The sequence below is a fragment of the Mobula birostris genome, chromosome 11 (assembly GCF_030028105.1).
Source record: "Mobula birostris isolate sMobBir1 chromosome 11, sMobBir1.hap1, whole genome shotgun sequence".
In the NCBI taxonomy this organism is placed as follows: domain Eukaryota; kingdom Metazoa; phylum Chordata; class Chondrichthyes; order Myliobatiformes; family Myliobatidae; genus Mobula; species Mobula birostris.
This window is the reverse complement of record NC_092380.1, coordinates 359839-377758: the sequence shown is the minus strand read 5'-3', so window position 1 is coordinate 377758 and position 17920 is coordinate 359839. Positions and strand designations below refer to the sequence as shown.

General features: G+C 51.1%; 1 protein-coding gene across 4 annotated transcripts in view; it reads left to right on the top strand.

The window, feature by feature from the left end:
• Window positions 1-4361, top strand: part of LOC140204703 (uncharacterized) — a 34381-nt gene extending 30020 nt beyond the window's left edge. For all 4 annotated transcript variants that reach the window (XM_072271396.1, XM_072271392.1, XM_072271394.1 and 1 more), the window contains one exon: window positions 1926-4361. In XM_072271396.1, the coding sequence (XP_072127497.1) occupies window positions 1985-3202 (1218 nt within the window). In that variant the 5' untranslated portion in view covers window positions 1926-1984 and the 3' untranslated portion in view covers window positions 3203-4361. The remainder of the gene's footprint in view (window positions 1-1925) is intronic.
• The last annotated feature ends 13559 nt before the right edge of the window (window positions 4362-17920 follow it).

Below are 17920 nucleotides of genomic sequence, written 5' to 3'. Positions count from 1 at the left end.
GTGTTACGGTGAGGGGTGTGTCAGTGTGACGGTGCTGGGTGTTTCGGTGTGACGCTGAAGGGTGTGTCAGTGTTACGGTGCTGGGGGTGTCAGTGTGACGGTGAGGGGTGTGTCAGTGTTACGGTGCTGGGTCTGTCAGTGTTACGGTGAGGGGTATGTCAGTGTTACGGTGAAGGGTGTGTCAGTGTTACGGTGAGGGGTGTGTCAGTGTGATGGTTCTGGTTGTTTCGGTGTGACGCTGAAGGGTGTGTCAGTGTTACGGTGATGTGTGTGTCAGTGTTACGGTGCTGGGTGTGTCAGTGTGATGGTGAGGGCTGTTTCAGTGTGACGGTGAGGGGTGTGTCACTGTTACGGTGAGTGGTGTGTCTGTGTTACGGTGAGGGGTGTGTCAGTGTGACGCTGAGGGGTGTGTCATTGTGATGGTGAGGTGTGTGTCAGTGTGATGGTGCTGGGTCTGTCAGTGTTATGGTGAGGGGTGTGTCAGTGTTACGGTGCTGGGTGTTTCAGTGTTACGGTGAGGGGTGTGTCAGTGTGATGGTTCTGGTTGTTTCGGTGTGACGCTGAAGGGTGTGTCAGTGTTACGGTGATGTGTGTGTCAGTGTTACGGTGCTGGGTGTGTCAGTGTGATGGTGAGGGCTGTTTCAGTGTGACGGTGAGGGGTGTGTCACTGTTACGGTGAGTGGTGTGTCTGTGTTACGGTGAGGGGTGTGTCAGTGTGACGCTGAGGGGTGTGTCAGTGTGATGGTGAGGGGTGTGTCAGTGTTACGGTGCTGGGTGTTTCGGTGTGACGCTGAAGGGTGTGTCAGTGTTACGGTGATGTGTGTGTCAGTGTGACGGTGAGGGGTGTGTCAGTGTTACGGTGAGGGGTGTGTCAGTGTGACGGTGAGGGGTGTGTCAGTGTTACGGTGCTGGGTGTTTCAGTGTGACGGTGAGGGGTGTATCAGTGTTACGGTGATGTGTGTGTCAGTGTGACGGTGAGGGGTGTGTCAGTGTTACGGTGAGGGGTGTGTCAGTGTTACGGTGCTGGGTGTGACAGTGTGACGCTGAGGGGTGTGTCAGTGTGTCGGTGAGGGGTGTGTCAGTGTGATGGTGCTGGGTCTGTCAGTGTGACGCTGAGAGGTGTGTCAGTGTTACGGTGATGTGTGTGTCAGTGTGACGGTGAGGGGTGTTTCAGTGTGACAGTGAGGGGTGTGTCACTGTTACGGTGAGGGGTGTGTCTGTGTTACGGTGAGGGGTGTGTCAGTGTCATGCTGAGGGGTGTGTCAGTGTGATGGTGAGGGGTGTGTCAGTGTTACGGTGCTGGGTGTTTCGGTGTGACGCTGAAGGGTGTGTCAGTGTTACGGTGATGTGTGTTTCAGTGTAACGGTGAGGGGTGTGTCAGTGTGACGCTGAGGGGTGTGTCAGTGTGACTCTGAGGGGTGTGTCAGTGTGACGGTGCTGGGTGTTTCAGTGTGACGTTGAGGGGTGTGTCAGTGTTACGGCGAAGGGTGTGTCAGTGTTACGGTGAGGGGTGTGTCAGTGTTACGGTGCTGGGTGTTTCAGTGTGACGCTGAGGGGTGTGTCAGTGTTACGGTGAGGGGTGTGTCAGTGTGATGGTGCTGGGTCTGTCAGTGTGACGGTGAGGGGTATGTCAGTGTTACGGTGCTGGGTGTTTCAGTGTGATGCTGAGGGGTGTGTCAGTGTTACGGTGAGGGGTGTGTCAGTGTTACGGTGCTGGGTGTTTCAGTGTTACGGTGAGGGGTGTGTCAGTGTGACGGTGAGGGGTGTGTCAGTGTTACGGTGAGGGTTGTGTCAGTGTGACGGTGAGGGGTGTGTCAGTGTTATTGTGTGTCATCTGTTGTCACGATGTGGCATGTGTCAGTGATGCATACGTCAAGGATACTGGTCTGTGCACACTGTTGCTGATTCTTTCCCACTCTCCACAGTTTCCATGTCGTGCTGTTTCCCTACATTGTTCTGCCTGTGTTACTGCTGATGTCAGAGGATGAACACCAGACACTTCCTCGCTCTGGGGCTGCTCTGGGGATCAGGGCTGCCCTGGGTCTTCACCAGCTCTCCTTCCAGTCTGCTCAATACCTCGCAAGTGCCCTCGTCTGGACCCCGCTGGGTGGTGAATGGCTCCAGTGAAATCAGCTCTGCGGACAACTCCAGCTCTGGTGCTACACCTTCACTGCTCACTACTCCCACTGCTTCCAGTTCAGTTGTGACCAGTGTCCCATCTACTGGTGGATCCATCTCCTCAGCTAGTACGCCATCTACCAGAGAATCCATCTCCTCGGCCAGGTCAATATCTGCCAGTGCAGCCTGGGAATCCACTGCACGCACGTCCAGCACATCGGCCTCCTCCACCTCGGTTCACGTTAGCACCAAGACCAGTGCACGGTTGGAATCCACTGCAATGATCACCACACCACTCAATTCCAGAGCCACCAGCCTCACCACTGCACCACAGAAATCCAGTGAGCCAGTGACCAGCAGCTCTGCCGCTTACAGCAGTGTGCCACTGAAAACCAATGTGCCTGCATTCAGTGGCACCAGCACTACTGCCAGTGCCCCCAATTTCACTGCCAGTGCCACACCGGAATCCACTGTAAGTGAGAGTTCGGACACCACCCACAGTGCCAGTGCGACGGTGTCACTCAGTCCCTGGACAGCAAGCAGCCTTAGTCAACCCCACACACTTGGCACCATCTTGGCAGTCATCTTGGTAGTGGCCTCATTGATCGTGGTGGCGATCGTGGCCCTGGCCTGTATCTGTTGCTTCCGGCGACGAGGGGACTACGCGGCCAGGCGTCCTGCCAAGGCTGGGGACCCATGGGCTGGGCCCGTGGCCCTGGGGCTTGAGGAGGGAGGACGGGGTGGCGCAGAAGAAGATCCTAACGGCCCCCCTGGCGAGGAGCCTCCACCTGGTGCCTCCCACCGCCTTTCCCTTGGCACGTTCTTCCACAAGCGTAAATCCCGTGCACCCTCACTTGTCCTTGAGGCCTTCTCCCCCCTTCCCGAGGGTGAAGGCACAGAGGGTGGCGAGGCGCAGAGGCTGCTGGGGTCTGTCCCCTCACCCACCACCTCCCCCGACCCTCCCCCTCCTCCTCCACCTGAAGCAAATGGTGGCCTCCCTGCGACCATCCCTGAGGACACGAATGCCCTCCTCCCTCCTCCTCTTCCATCTCAGGAGGGAGATGGGGGTCCTGAACTGGTTTAGGAGGACCCTGCCTTCCCATATCCTCCCCTTCCTCCATCCTACCTTTCCTCCATCTCACCAGACCCAGGACAATACTTTCTCTCATCCTCCCTCCAAAAGGGAGAGAGCCTACTGAGGTGATTTAGGAACTCTCTACTTTCTCTTCTTTCTCCCTCCCTCCCTCCTTCCCCTTCCTCTCTCCCCTCCCCTCAACATCACTCCCCATCCCATCAGGTAAACAACATCTCCTCTGCTAGGACAGAGAGGTAGAAGTTCTGTTTTACGATCTAACTCCTCTCCCGTCCTCTCTTCCGTCCCAGCACTCATGCCACCTCATCTAACTTTCCCCCGTCCCGCAGAAGGAGCGATGGGGAGGGGAATGTGCTCCGAACTGGTTTAGTAGCTCAACCACTCCTTCACCACTACCTCTTCCTCCTCTATGCACCCCTCTGGAAATGGGACGGCACTTCCACACCCTGCCTCATCACACACAAAATCCCACCCACCAGCACAGCTCTTCTAACAAGTAAAATTGCTTTCTGCAAAATAGAGACAGAGGCAGGCAGAGAAGGGAGAAAGAGGGAGAAATAGAGAGAGGCAGACAGATGAGGAGAGAGAGGGAGAGAGATAGAGAGAGAGATGGGAAGGAAGATAGAGAAGCTGTGAGAGAGAAAGAGGGAGAGACAGACAGAGAGTGAGGAGGTGGGGAGAGACCAGGGGTTCCCAGCTGGGGTCCATGGATACTTCGGTTAATGGTAGTGATCCAAGGAATTAAAAAGGTTGGGAACCCCTGGAAGAGAGGAAGTGAGAGAGAGGAAGAGAGAGAGAGATTATGGGTTAAAGAGAAAGGAAGGGGAAGGGAGAGAGGACAGTGAGTGAGATAGAGGGAGGGAGAGAGAGAGAGAGAGAGGGGTGTGGACGGGGTGAAAGAAAGAGAGGAAAACATTGAATTGCTCCCCACTGCACTGCGCAACTTACCTGCCGTCTCCTTTGTCCATCTGTTTCCCAACTGGGAGACCGAAGTAAGAGGCAAAACTAGAGAGTGGCGGGAGAGGGGATGGGGGAATGGCTGTTGACAATGCCTTTCCCCATTGTTTTCTGGGGGAGTCTCCCCTTCACATGGAGATTTGATCAATGTTTCCTGAAAACTGTACAATCTAATAAAGTTACATCAAACACACTTCTGTCTTGTGGTTAGGGATCCTCTTGGAAAGAGTGATCACGTATGATTGAGTTTCTCATACAAATGGAGGGTGCAATAGTTTAATCTGAAACCAGTGAATTATGCTTAAACAATGGAGACTACAATGGGATGAGGGAGGATTTAGCCTGTGTAGACTGGGAACACAGGCTATATGGTAGGACGGTTAAGGAACAGAGGAAGACTTTCAAAGAGATTTTTCACAGTGCTCAACAAAAGTATATTCCAGTTAAAAACAAGGACAGTAAGAGTGGGGAGAGCCAACCTTGGATAACTAAGAAAATAAGGAAGGCATCAAACTAAACGCTCGAGCGTACTAAGTCGCCAAGTGTAGAGGGAAACTGGAAGACTGGGAAAACTTTAAAAAGCAAGAAAGAATCACTAAGCGAGCAATAAAGAAAGGGAAGCTAAATTACAAAAATAAAGTAGCATAACATATAAAAATGGATAGTAAAAGATTTTATAATTATATAAAGAGGAAAAGGGTGGCTAAAGTGAATGTAGGTCCCTTGGGGGATGAGAAGGGGGAATTGATATTGGGTAATGAGGAAATGGTAGAAGCTGTGAATGACTATTTTGTGTCAGTCTTCATGGTGGAGGACACATCTAACATGCCAAAGAGAGATGTTATAGATGCATTGGGAGGTGAGGACCTTGATAAAATAGCTGTCATTAAAGAGGTAGTGCTGAGCAAATTCGTGGGCCTGAAGATAGATGAGGCCCCTGGTCCTGATGGAATGCATCCCAAGGTACTGAAAGAAACGGCATAAATTATAGTAGAGGCTCTGGTGATAATTTACCATTGGACTCTGGGTAGGTCCCGACTGGTTGGAAGACACAGAATGTCACATCATTGTTCAAAAAAAAGATGTAGGCAAAAGGCAGGTAACTACAGGCCAGTTAGTTTCCCTGTAGTTGGGAAAATGCTTGAAGCTATCATTAAAGAAGAAATAGCGAGGCATCTGGAAAGAAATGGGTCCATCAGGCAGATGCAGCATGGATTCAGCAAAGGCAGGTCCTGTTTGACAAACTTACTGAAGTTCTTTGAGGATATAACCAGTGCAGTGGATAGAGGGGAACAGATGGATGTTATTTACTTGGATTTCCAGAAGGCATTTGATAAGGTGCCACATAAAAGACTTATCCATAAGATAAGGATGCATAGAGTTGGGGTGATGTATTAGCATGGACAGAGGATTGGTTAACTAATAGAAAGCAGTGAGTTGGGATACATGGGTCCTGACGAAGGGTCTCGGCCTGAAACGTCAACTGCACCTCTTCCTAGAGATGCTGCCCGGCCTGCTGCGTTCACCAGCAACTTTTATGTGTGTTGCTTGAATTTCCAGCATCTGCAGAATTCCTGCTGTTTGGGATACATGGGTGTTACTCTGGCTGACAGTCAGTGGTGAGCGGTGTGCTGGGCCCACAACTGTTCACAATATACATTAACAATCTGGAAGAGTGGACCGAGTACAGTGTAGTTTATCTAAGTTTGTTGCTGATACTAAATTGAGTGGAAAAGCAAATTGGGCAGAAGATACTGAGAGTATGCAGAGATATAGATAGGTTAAGTGAGTGGGCAAGGGTCTGGCAGATGGAGTACAATGTTGGTAAATGTGAGGTTATCTACTTCGGAAGGAAAAATGAAAGAACAGATTATTATTTAAATGGTGAAAGATTGCACCGTGCTGCTGTGCAGAGGGACTTGGGAGTGCTTGTGCATGAATCACAAAAGGTTGGTTTGCAAGTGCAGGAGGCTATCAAGAAGGCAAGTGGAATGTTAGCCTTCATTGTGAGAGGGGTTGAATTTAAGAGCAGGAAGGTTATGCTACAACTGTACAGGGTACTGGTGAGGCTGCACCAGGAGTACTGCGTGCAGTTCTGGTTCTCCTTACTTGAAAAAGGATATACTGCCTTTGGAGGCAGTGCAGAGGAGGTTCACCAGGTTGATTCCCGGGGTGGGTCTGACTCAGGCAATTACAGAGACGGGAACTGTGAACTATGTTCCTGGGGTGGGTCTGACCCAGGCAGTTACAGAGACAGGAACTGTGAACTATGTTCCTGGGGTGGGTCTGACCCAGGGATCTGGAGACTGGAACTGTAAACTATGTTCTTGGGGTGGGTCTGACCCAGGCGATCACAGAGACAGGAACTGTGAACTATGTTTCTGGGGTTGGTCTGACCCAGGCGATCACAGAGACAGGAACTGTGAACTATGTTCCTGGGGTGGGTCTGACCCAGGGATCTGGAGACTGGAACTGCATACAGCACTTGTAGTGTGTGTCTGACACAGGGATACGGAGATGGAAACTGTATATGGTGCTCCCAGTGTGGGTCTGACCCAGGGATATGGAGATTGGAACTGTGCACAGTGCTGTTGTATGGGTGTGATCCAGAGAGACTGAGATGGGAGCAGAGCATGGTTTGACCCCAGGGATACGGTGTCAGGAACCGTGTATGGTGCTCCCAGCTTTATGAGAAAGCTGTGGTGATAGAAAAATGATACAAGGTGAGGGTCAATGGAGGGAGGTGAGGGGAGGTGGAAATAGGTTAGGGGAGATGAAGGCAGGGAGGTGGGAAGAGATGGATGGAGGGAGGAGATGAGAGAGAGGGAGGGAGATGGGGAAGTGAGAAATGTAGAGAGGAAGATGAGGGCACATAGAATGAAGATAGGTGAGGGAGGGAGTGAAATGAGGGCAGATGGAGGGAGTTGAATGAGATAAGGGAGGTGAGGGGAGGGAGTGAAATGAGGGGAGATGGAAGGAGGTACGTGATGGGAGATGGAGGGTGATGAGGGATGAAGGAGGGGGAGAATGGACAGGGGGAGAATGGTGAGGTGAGCTGGAGAGAAGTCAGTGTAGATGGAGGGAGGTGAGGGGAGATGTAGGGAGGGACATGAATTAAAATGAAGGAAGATAGAGGGTGATGAGGGGTGAAGGAGGGAGTGAGTGGAGATGGAGGGAGCTGAGGGGGGATGGAGATAGGTGGGAGAGGGAGATGGTGAGGGGAGATGGATAGATGTTGAAGAGATGGATGGAGGGAGTTGAGGGGAGATGGAGGAAGGTGAAGGGAGATGGAAGGATAGAGGGGAGATGGAGGGAGGGAGGCGAAAGGACCTATTGGCAGGGAGGTAGGTGAAGGGTGATGGAAGGAGGTGAATGGTGTTGGAGGGTGGTGAGGGGAATGGAGGGAGGGAAGGTGGGAGGTAGAGCTAGGAGAGGGGAGACAGATGGAGGGAGGTGAGGGGAGATGCATCGCAGAAGTTGAGAGGAGGTGGAGGCCAGGAGGTAAGGGGAAATGGAAAGGAGGAGACGGAGTTAAATGAGGGGAGATGGAGGAAGTTGATGGAAGATGGGGGGGTGAGGTGAGGGAAGATGGATGGTGGACGATGGGAGATGAAGGGGTTATTAAGGGGAGATTGAGGGAGGTGAGGGGAGATGGAGGGAGGGAGGTGAAGGGTGATGGAAGGATATGAAGGGAAATAGTAGGAGGAGTGTGAGGAAGATGGAGGTAGGTGAGGGGAGATGGATGGAGAGAGATTAGCAGAGATGGATAGAGGGAACTAGAGGAGATGGAGGGTCAGGGGAGGCAAGATGGATGGGGGAAGTGCAGAGAAGGAGGGAAGGTGATGGGAAATGAGGTGTGGTAGGTGAGGGATGGAGGGAGTAAGGAGAGGGGTTATAGAGGGAGTGTGGTGAGAGGAGATGATGGGTGGGTGAGGGGACATGAAGGAAGGGAAGTGTGGGGAGAAGGATGGAGTGAGGTGAGGTGAGATGATGGGTGTGAGGTGACAGGAGATGGATGGAGGAAAGAGGAGGGACAAGGAAGTGAGGTGGGATATGAAAGCAGAAGGCGAGGGGATAATGACTAAGTAGAAGGGGAGATGGAGGGAGGTGAGGTGATAGGAGGAAGAGGGTGAGAAAAGAGGGGATATGAGGGATGTGAGGGGAGATAGAGGCAGGGAATTGTGGAAAGATGGTGGGACGTGACGTGAGTGGAGATGGATGGAGAGGAGGGTGGGTCAAGAGAAAGGGTTGAAGGGAGATGGAGGGGACTGAGTTGATGGATGGAGGGATATGAGGGTGTGTGGTGTGGGGAGGTGGATGGAGGTGAGGTGAAATGGAGGAAGTGAAGGGAGCTGGAGGTAGGGAGGTTAGGGAAGATGGAGGGAGCTGAGGGAGGTAGGAGAGATGGAGGGAGCTGAGGGGAGATGGAGGAAGATGTGGAGACAGAGGAAGGGAATGAGGGGAGATACAGGGAGGAGTGGGGATATGGAGGGTAGGTGAGGGGAGATGGAAGGATGTGAGAGGTAATAGAGGGTGGGAAGTGAGGGAGATGGAGGCAGGTGAGCGGAGATGTATGGAAGGAGATGGAGGGAGGTGAAGGGAAATGGAGGGACTGAGATGAGGGGAGTTGGAGGGAATGAGCAGACATGAAAAGAGGGGAGGGGAGATGGATAGATGTATGTGAGGGGAGGGAGTAGAGATTGAGGAAGGTGAAGGAAGTTAGACTGTAATACGGGGAGATGGAAGTAGGGATGGAGAAGGAATGAAGAGAAGGAGGAGGGGTGATGGACGAAAGGAAGTGAGAGCAGATGGAGGGAGGGACATGAGGGATAGAGGGCCCAAGGTGAGAAGAGATGGTGAGGGGAGATGAATGGAGGGTGGTGTAGGGAGGTGAGGGGAGATGAAGGTGAGAGAAGATGGAGGTGAGGGGAGGGAGTTGAATGGAGTTGAGGGAGGTGAGAGAAGATGGAGGTGAGGGGAGGTTGAATGGAGTTGAGGGAGGTGAGGGGAGTTGGAGTGAAGTGAGGACAGATGGAGGAAGGTAGCTGAGGGGAGATGGAGGGTGATGAGGCATGAAGGAGGGAGAGAGTGAACATGGAGAGAAGTGAGTGTAGATGGTATGGAGTGAGGGGAAATGGAGGGAGATGATCGGACATGGAGGAAGCGAGGTGAGGGAGATGGACAATGGACATGAGAGAAGATCAAGGGGTAGATGAGGGAAGATGGTGTGAATGAGATGTGGAGATGGAGAGAGAAAGGTGAAGGGTTAAAGGTGTGAAAGAATTGAGTGGAGATGGATGTTGGTGAGGGGAGATGGAAAGAGCTGAGGGGAATGGAGGAGAGAAGGCGAGAAATAGAGATAAGAGAGGGGAGATGGATGAAGGGAGGTGATGGGAAATGGATGGAGGGAGGTGATGGGAGATGGATGGAGTGAGGTGATGGGAGATGGATGGAGGGAGGTGATGGGAGATGGATGGAGGGAGGTGATGGGACTTGGATGGAGTGAGGTGATGGGAGATGGATGGAGGGAGGTGATGGGAGATGGATGGAGGGAGGTGATGGGAGATGGATGGAGGGAGGTGATGGGAAATGGATGGAGTGAGGTGATGGGAGATGGATGGAGGGAGGTGATGGGAGATGGATAGAATGAGGTGATGGGAGATGGATGGAGGGAGGTGATGGGAGTTGGATGGAGGGAGGTGATGGGAGATGGATGGAGTGAGGTGATGGGAGATGGATGGAGGGAGGTGACGGGAGATGGATGGAGGGAGGTGACGGGAGTTGGATGGAGTGAGGTGATGGGAAATGGATGGAGTGAGGTGATGGGAGATGGATGGAGGGAGGTGATGGGAGATGGATGGAATGAGGTGATGGGAGATGGATGGAGGGAGGTGATGGGAGATGGATGGAGTGAGGTGATGGGAGTTGGATGGAGTGAGGTGATGGGAGATGGATGGAGGGTGGTGGGAGATGGATGGAGTGAGGTGATGGGAGATGGATGCAGGGAGGTGACGGGAGATGGATGGAGTGAGGTGATGGGAGATGGATGGAGTGAGGTGATGGGAGATGGATGGAGGGAGGTGATGGGAGATGGATGGAGTGAGGTGATGGGAGATGGATGGAGTGAGGTGATGGGAGATGGATGGAGGGAGGTGATGGGAGATGGATGGAGGGAGGTGATGGGAGTTGGATGGAGGGAGGTGATGGGAGATGGATGGAGTGAGGTGATGGGAGATGGATGGAGGGAGGTGACGGGAGATGGATGGAGGGAGGTGACGGGAGTTGGATGGAGTGAGGTGATGGGAAATGGATGGAGGGAGGTGACGGGAGATGGATGGAGGGAGGTGACGGGAGATGGATGGAGGGAGGTGACGGGAGATGGATGGAGTGAGGTGATGGGAGATGGATGGAGGGAGGTGATGGGATATGGATGGAGGGAGGTGATGGGAGATGGATGGAGGGAGGTGATGGGAGATGGATGGAGGGAGGTGACAGGAGTTGGAGGGAGGAAAATGAGTGGAGATGGATAAAGGGAGGTAGAGGAGATGGATCGATGGAGGTAGAAGAGATGGAGGGAGGGAATTAGGTGAGGAAAGATGGTGAGAGGAGAAGGAGCGAGGTGAGGGGAAAAGGAGGGAGCTAAATGGAAATTGAAGGAGGGAGATTGGGGAGATAGATGGAGGTTGGTAGAAGAAATGGATAGGTGGATGTAGTTGAGGGGAGATGGATGTGAGGGGGAATGGAGGGTAGGAGGTGAGGGAGATGGACATACAGGAGCAGAGATACATGGAGGGAGGAGGGGAAACGGCCAGATGAGGGGAGATTCAGGGAGGGATGTGATGGAGGGAATTGAATGGCGATTTAGGGAGGGAGGTGGAGGTTAGTGAGGGCAGATAGATGGAAGTAGGTGAGGGGGAGGGACATGAGGGATGGAGGGAGTAAGCTAATGGGAAATTGAGGGTGATGAGGTGTGATTTAGGGACCGTGGAGATGGAGGGAGGTGAGAGGAGATGGGGATTGAGGTGAGGGAAGAGGGGGAGGGAGGTGAGGAGAGATGGAGGGATTTGAGGAGAGATGAAGGGGGTTGGTGAAGGGAGATGGAGGGAGGTGAGGTGAAATACTGGGAGAGGTGAGAGGATATGGTGGCTGAACTTTAGGGGAGATGGAGGGAGGGTGATGAAGTGAAATGGTTGGTGGTGAGGGGAGATGTAGTGAGATGAGTGGAAAGGAGGGAGGGAAATAAATGGGAGCAAGGCAAGGGAAGGTGGAGGTAGGGTGGTGAGGGGAAATTGAGGGTAGTCAGGGGAGATGTAGAGGGGAAGATGACAGATAGAGTGAGGTGAGTATACATAGTGGGAAGGAGTTGAGATGGAGGGAGATGAGGTGAGGGTGAGGGGAGATAGAGTGAAGTGAGTGGAGATGGAGGGAGGGAGGAGAGGGGAGATGTATGGATAATGATGGAGGGAATTGAGTGGAGATGGACAGAGGAAGGTTCAGGGAGATAGAGGATATGGAGGGAGGTGAGGGTCATTATGAGGAAGGACATGAGGATGAGAGGAGATGGAGGGAGTCAGGGGAGATGGACAGTAGATATGAGGGAAGATGGGCAGAGGGTAGATGCCAGGTGGGAGCTGAAGGGAGCAGGAGGGAGGTGAGGGCAATAGAAAGGAGGACATGAGGGACAGAGGGAGTGAAATGGGAGACAGAGGGAAGGACTTGAGGGATGGAAGGAGTAAGGTAAGGTGAGATGGTGATGAAGAATGGAGTGAGGGAAGATGGAGGGAGGGAGATGAATGTGATGTAGGGAGGGATGAGTAGTGTGAAGAGAGATAGTAGGAGGGAGTGAGGTGAGGGGAGATAGGTGAAGGGAGGTAAGAGGAAAGTGAGGGAGTGATGTGGTAGAGATGGAGCATGGGAGGTGAGGGGGTGATTGGGGGAATAAGATGAGGGAGATGGAGGAAGGTGAGGGCAGATGGAGGGAAAGAGGAGAGGATAGGAGGGATGGAGTTTATGGGAGATAGAGCTGAGGGAAATGGAGGGGAGATGGATGGTAGAAGACGAGAGGAGAAGGAGGATGTAAAACGAGGGGAATGAAGGAAGGTGAGGGGAGATGGAGTTGGAGATGGATGGAGTTGTGATAGATGGAAGGAGGTGAGGGAAGATGGACAGAGGGTGAGGGAAGATGAAGGGAGTTAGGGGAGATGGATGGAGCTGGGATAGATGGAAGGAGGTTTATGGATATGGATGGAGGAAATTGAGTGGATATGGTGTGATCGAGGAAGGGTCGCAGCGGAGGAGGAGAGAGAGGCTCAGGAGAGCGCTGAGTGCCGGGAAGCAGCTCAGGGGAGTGTGTTTTAAAACGGAGCGGGGAGGGCAACCGAAAGGTTAAACAGAGTGTTGATTTGTTGATTAGAGGGAGTGAGTACCTGAGATATTTGGCAGGGACGAATAAAAGGAGGGGTAACTGAAGAGCAGCGGCCAGTGTGTGAGTGGCTCAGGGTAGGAGTGGAGCTTTGAGGCTTTGGCTCGAGAGGCTTCGGTGAACAGAGGCTGAGGACGAGCCTGCGCCCAGTGAGGTCAGGCCGGGTAAGTTCCTTTAATTAATTTAATTAACTTAGGAGTAGGTAATGGAGGCAGCAGTTAGGGCAGTCGAGTGCTCCGTTTGCAGGATGTGGGAAGTCAGGGTGAGCATAATTGTCCCTGATGACACCGCCTGTAAAAGGTGCATCCAGCTGCAGCTCCTGACAAACCGAGTTAGGGAGCTGGAGCTGGACAAACTTCGGATCATTCATGAGGCAGAGGCAGAAATAAACAGGAGTTACAGGGAGATAGTCACCACTAAGAGTCAGGAGACAGGTAGCTGTGTGACTGTCAGGAGAGGGAAGGGGAACAGACAGAAAGAGCAGAGCATCCCTGTGGCCATTCTCATCAATAATAAGTATACTGTTTTGGATACTGTTGGTGGGGACGACCTACCGGGGGCAAGTTGCAATGGTCGCGCCTCTGGCACCCAGACTGGACCCTCAGCTCAGGAGGGAAGGAGGGAAAAGAGGAAAGCATTAGTGATAGGGGATTCGATAGTTAGGGGGACAGATAAGAGGTTCTGTGGGAGAGATCGAGAATCCCGAATGGTCTGTTACCTCTCTGGTGCCAGGGTCCGCGATCTCTCAGATCGAGTTCTCAGTATTCTCAGGAGGGAGGGTGAGCAGCTAGATGTCGTGGTCCATGTAGGGACCAATGACGTGGATAGGAAGGAGGAGGAGGTCCTGCAAAGAGAGTTCAGAGAGTTAGGTGCAAAGTTGAAGGACAGGACCTCCAGGGTTGCAATCTCAGGATTGCTACCTGTGCCACGTGCTAGTGAGGCTAGAAATAGGAAGATAATTCAGCTAAATACGTGGCTAAGGAGTTGGTGCAGGAGGGAGGGCTTCATGTTTCTGGACAATTGGGCCTTGTTCCAGGGAAAGTGGGACCTGTTCCAATGGGACGGTTTGCATCTGAACTGGAGAGCGACTAACATCCTCGCGGGAAGGTTTGCTAGTGCTGCTCCGGGGGGTTTAAACTAGATTTGCAGGGGGAGGGGAAGCAGTGTTAGAGCAGATAGTGAGGTGGAGGAGGATAAAGGTCATGCGAGGACTGCATGTATAGCCAGAAAACAAAGGTTTGTACATGATAGAAATGTTCTCAGGCGCAGCTATTTCAATGCAAGGAGTATTGTAGGTAAGGCAGATGAGTTTAGTGCATGGATTGACATGTGGGATTATGATATTATTGCCATTAGTTGCAGGAGGGCAGGACTGGCCCCTTAATGTTCCGGGGTTCTGTTGTTTCAGACGTGACAGAGGGGGAGGGATGAAAGGAGGAGGAGTGGTATTACTAGTCAGGGAGAATATCACAGCTGTGCGTAGACAGGACAGCCCGGAGGGCTTGTCTACAGAGGCCATATGGGTGGAGCAAGGAATGGGAAAGGTGTGACCACACTAATAGGGTTGTATTATAGACCGCCCAATAGTCAGAGAGAATTGGAGGAGCAAGTCTGTAGAGATAGCAGACCAATGTAAGAAACAGAAAGTTGTAATAGTAGGGGATTTTAACTTTCCACATATTGACTGGGACCCCCACACTGTGAAAGGGCTAGATGGCTTGCAGTTTGTCAAATGTGTTCAGGAAAGTTTTCTAAATCAATATATAGAGGTACCTACGAGAGAGGATGCAATACTGTATCTCCTATTAGGGAACCAGACAGGTCAGGTGACAGAAGTATGTGTAGGTGAATATCTTGGGTCCAGTGACCATAATGTCATTAATTTCATGTTAATTATGGATAAGGATAGGTCTGGTCCTCGAGTTAAGTTTCTAAATTGGAGAAGGGCCAATTTTGTGGAAATGAGAAAGGAGCTAGGAAGAGTGGATTGGGATAAGTTGTTTTCTGGTAAGGATGTGTTCAGTAAGTGGAAGGCCTTCAAATGTGAAATTTTGAGAGTGCGGAGTTTGCATGTTCCTGCCAGGATTAAAGGCAAAGTTAACAGGCATAGGGAACCTTGGTTTTCAAGGGATATTGGAGATCTGGTTAAGAAAAAGAGAGAGGTGTAGAGCAGGTATAGGCAACAAGGAGCAAATGAGGTACTTGAAGGGTATAGAAAATGTAAGCAAATACTAAAGAAGGAAATCAGGAAGGCAAAAAGAAGACATGAGGTTGCTTTGGCAGATAATGTGAAGGTAAACCCGAAGGGTTTCTACAAGTATATTAAGAGTAAAAGGATAGTAAGGGACAAAATTGGTCCCCTAGAAGGTCAAAGTGGTCATCTATGTGTGGAGCCTCACAGAAACATAGAAACATAGATCTTAAACAATTTTTTTGCATCAGTATTTACTCAGGAAACTGGCAAAGCGTATATGGAAGGAAGGGAAACAAGCAGCACTGTCACGGAACATATAGAGATTAAAGAGGAGGAGGTGCTTGCTGCCTTACAGCGAATAAAGGTAGATAAATCCCCCGGGCCTGACATGATATTTCCTCGGACCTTGAGAGAGACTAGTGTAGAAATTGCAGGGGCCCTGGCAGAAATATTTAAAATTTCCTTGGCCACGGGTATGGTGCCAGAGGATTGGAGGGTGGCTCATGTTGTTCCGTTGTTTAAAAAATGCTCCAAAAGTAAACCAGGTAATTACAGGCCAGTGAGCCTGACATCAGTAGTAGGTAAATTGTTGGAAGGTGTTCTGAGAGATCGGATATACAAATATTTGGACAGCCAAGGGTTGATTAAGGATAGTCAGCATGGCTTTGTGCGTGGTAGATCATGTTTAACGAATCTTGTGGAGTTTTTCAAGGAGGTTACCAAGAAAGTAGACGAAGGAAAGGCTGTGGATGTTGTCTACATGGACTTTAGTAAGGCCTTTGACAAGGTCTCACATGGGAGGTTAGTTCAGAAGGTTCAGACACTAGGTATCCATGGAGAGGTTGTAATCTGGATTCGAAATTGGCTGTGTGGGAGAAGACAGAGAGTGGTAGTGGATGATTGCTTATCAGACTGGACGCCTGTGACTAGTGGTGTGCCTCAGGGATCTGAGCTGGGACCATTGTTGTTTGTTGTCTATATCAATGATCTAGATGATAATGTGGTAAATTGGATCAGCAAGTTTGCTGATGGCACTAAGATTGGAGGCATTGTGGACAGCGAGGAAAGCTTTCAAAGCTTGCAGAGGGATCTGGATCAACTGGAGGGGTGGGCCAGAAAGTGGCAGATGGAATTTAATGCAGACAAGTGTGAGGTGTTGCATTTTGGAAGGACAAATCAAGGTAGGATATACACAGTAAATGGTAGGGCACTGAGGAGTGCGGAGGAACAAAGATATCTGGGAGTTCAGATACACAATTCCCTGAAGGTGGCGTCACAGGTAGACAGGGTTGTAAAGAAGGCTTTTGGCATCCTGGCATTCATAAATCAAATTATTGAGTATAGGAGTTGGGATGTTATGGGGAGGTTGTATAAGACATTGGTGAGGCCAAATTTGGAGTATTGTGTACAGTTCTGGTTGCCTATCTATAGGAAGGATATCAGTAAGATTGAAAGAGTGCAGAGAAGATTTACTAGGATGTTGCCAGGTCTTCAGGAGTTGAGTTACAGGGAAAGATTGAACAGGTTAGGACTTTATTCCTTGGAGCACAGAAGAATGAGGGGAGATTTGATAGAGGTTTACAAAATTATGAGGGGTATAAACAAAATAAACAAAGGCTCTTTCCACAGATTAGGAGAGATAAATACGAGAGGACATGGCTTTAGGATGAAAGGGGAAAGGATTAGGGGGAACTTCTTCACTCAGAAAGTGGTGGGAGTGTGGAACGAGCTGCCATCTGACATGATAAATGTGGGCTCACTCTTAAGTTTTAAGAATAAATTGGATAGGTAGATGGATGGGAGAGGTCTGGAGGTTTAGGGACTGGATGCAGGTCAATGGGACTAGTGGAATAATGTTCCAGCACAGACTAGAAGGGCTGAATGGCCTGTTTTCTGTGCTGTAGTGTTCTATGGTTCTATAGTCAGAGGAAGGTTTGGGAGATGGAGGGAGGTGAGGGGATATGGAGGGAGGTGAGGGGCAATATAAGGAAGGGTATGAATGATGGGGGGGTGTGAGGGGAGATGGAGGGAGTCAGAGGACATAGAGTGTGGGAGGTGAGGGGAGATGGAGGTAATTAGGGGAGATGGATGGAGCTGAGGGAGAGAGGTGAGGGGAGATGGATTGAGGGAGGTAAGGGGAAATTGAGGGAGTGATGTGGCAGAGATGGAACAGGGAGGTGAGGGGGGATTAGGGGATAAGCTGAAGGGAGATGAAGGAAAGTGAGGGGAGATGGAAGAAGGAAGGTGAAGATAGAAGGATGGAGGGAGTTTTTAGGGGAGATGGAGGAATCTGAGGGAGTGGGAAGGGGTGAGGGGAGATGGGTGGTAGACCTGAGGGGAGACATAGCGAGGGAAGAGAGGGTTGAAGGCATGTGGGAGGTGAGGGTGTAGGAGGGAGGTGAGTGGTAATATAAGGAAGGACACAAGGGATGGAGGGAGTGAGTTGAGATGGCGGGAGTGAGATGGGAGATAGAAGGAGGGACTTGAGCAATGGAAGGAGTAAGGTGAGGGGAGATGGAGGTGATGAGTGATGAATTGAGGACGGTAACTATGGGGGAAGGAGGGTAGAAGGTGAGTGTAGATGGAGTGAGCTGAGAGTGATGTAGAGAGGGATGGATGAGAGTAGTGTGAGAGATGGTGGGAGCGAGGTGAGGGGAGATGGCGGGAGTGAGTTTAGGGGAGATGAAGGGAGCTGACAGAGATGGACGGAGGGTGAGGGAAGATGAAGGGAGTTAAAGGAGGTGGATGGAGCTGAGATAGATGGAGGGCGGTGAGGGGAAGTTGAGGTAATGATGTGGGAGATCTCTAATGAGAGCAGGGGAAGTGAGGGGAGATTGGGGGACTAAAATGAGAGGAGATGAAGTAAGGTGAGGGGAGATGGAGAGAGGGAGATGAGGGAGAGAGACTATGTAAAATGAGTGGAAGTGAAGGTCAAATATGATGGCAGAATGTAGTATTAATGGTAGGACTCTTGGCAGTGTGGAGGATCAGAAGTACTTGGGCTCCGAATCCATGGGGCACTCAAATCTGCTACGCAGGTTGACTCTGTGGTTAAGAAGGCATACGGTGTATTGGCCTTCATCAATTGTGGGATTGAGTTTAAGGGCTGAGAGGTAATGTTACAGGACCCTGGTCA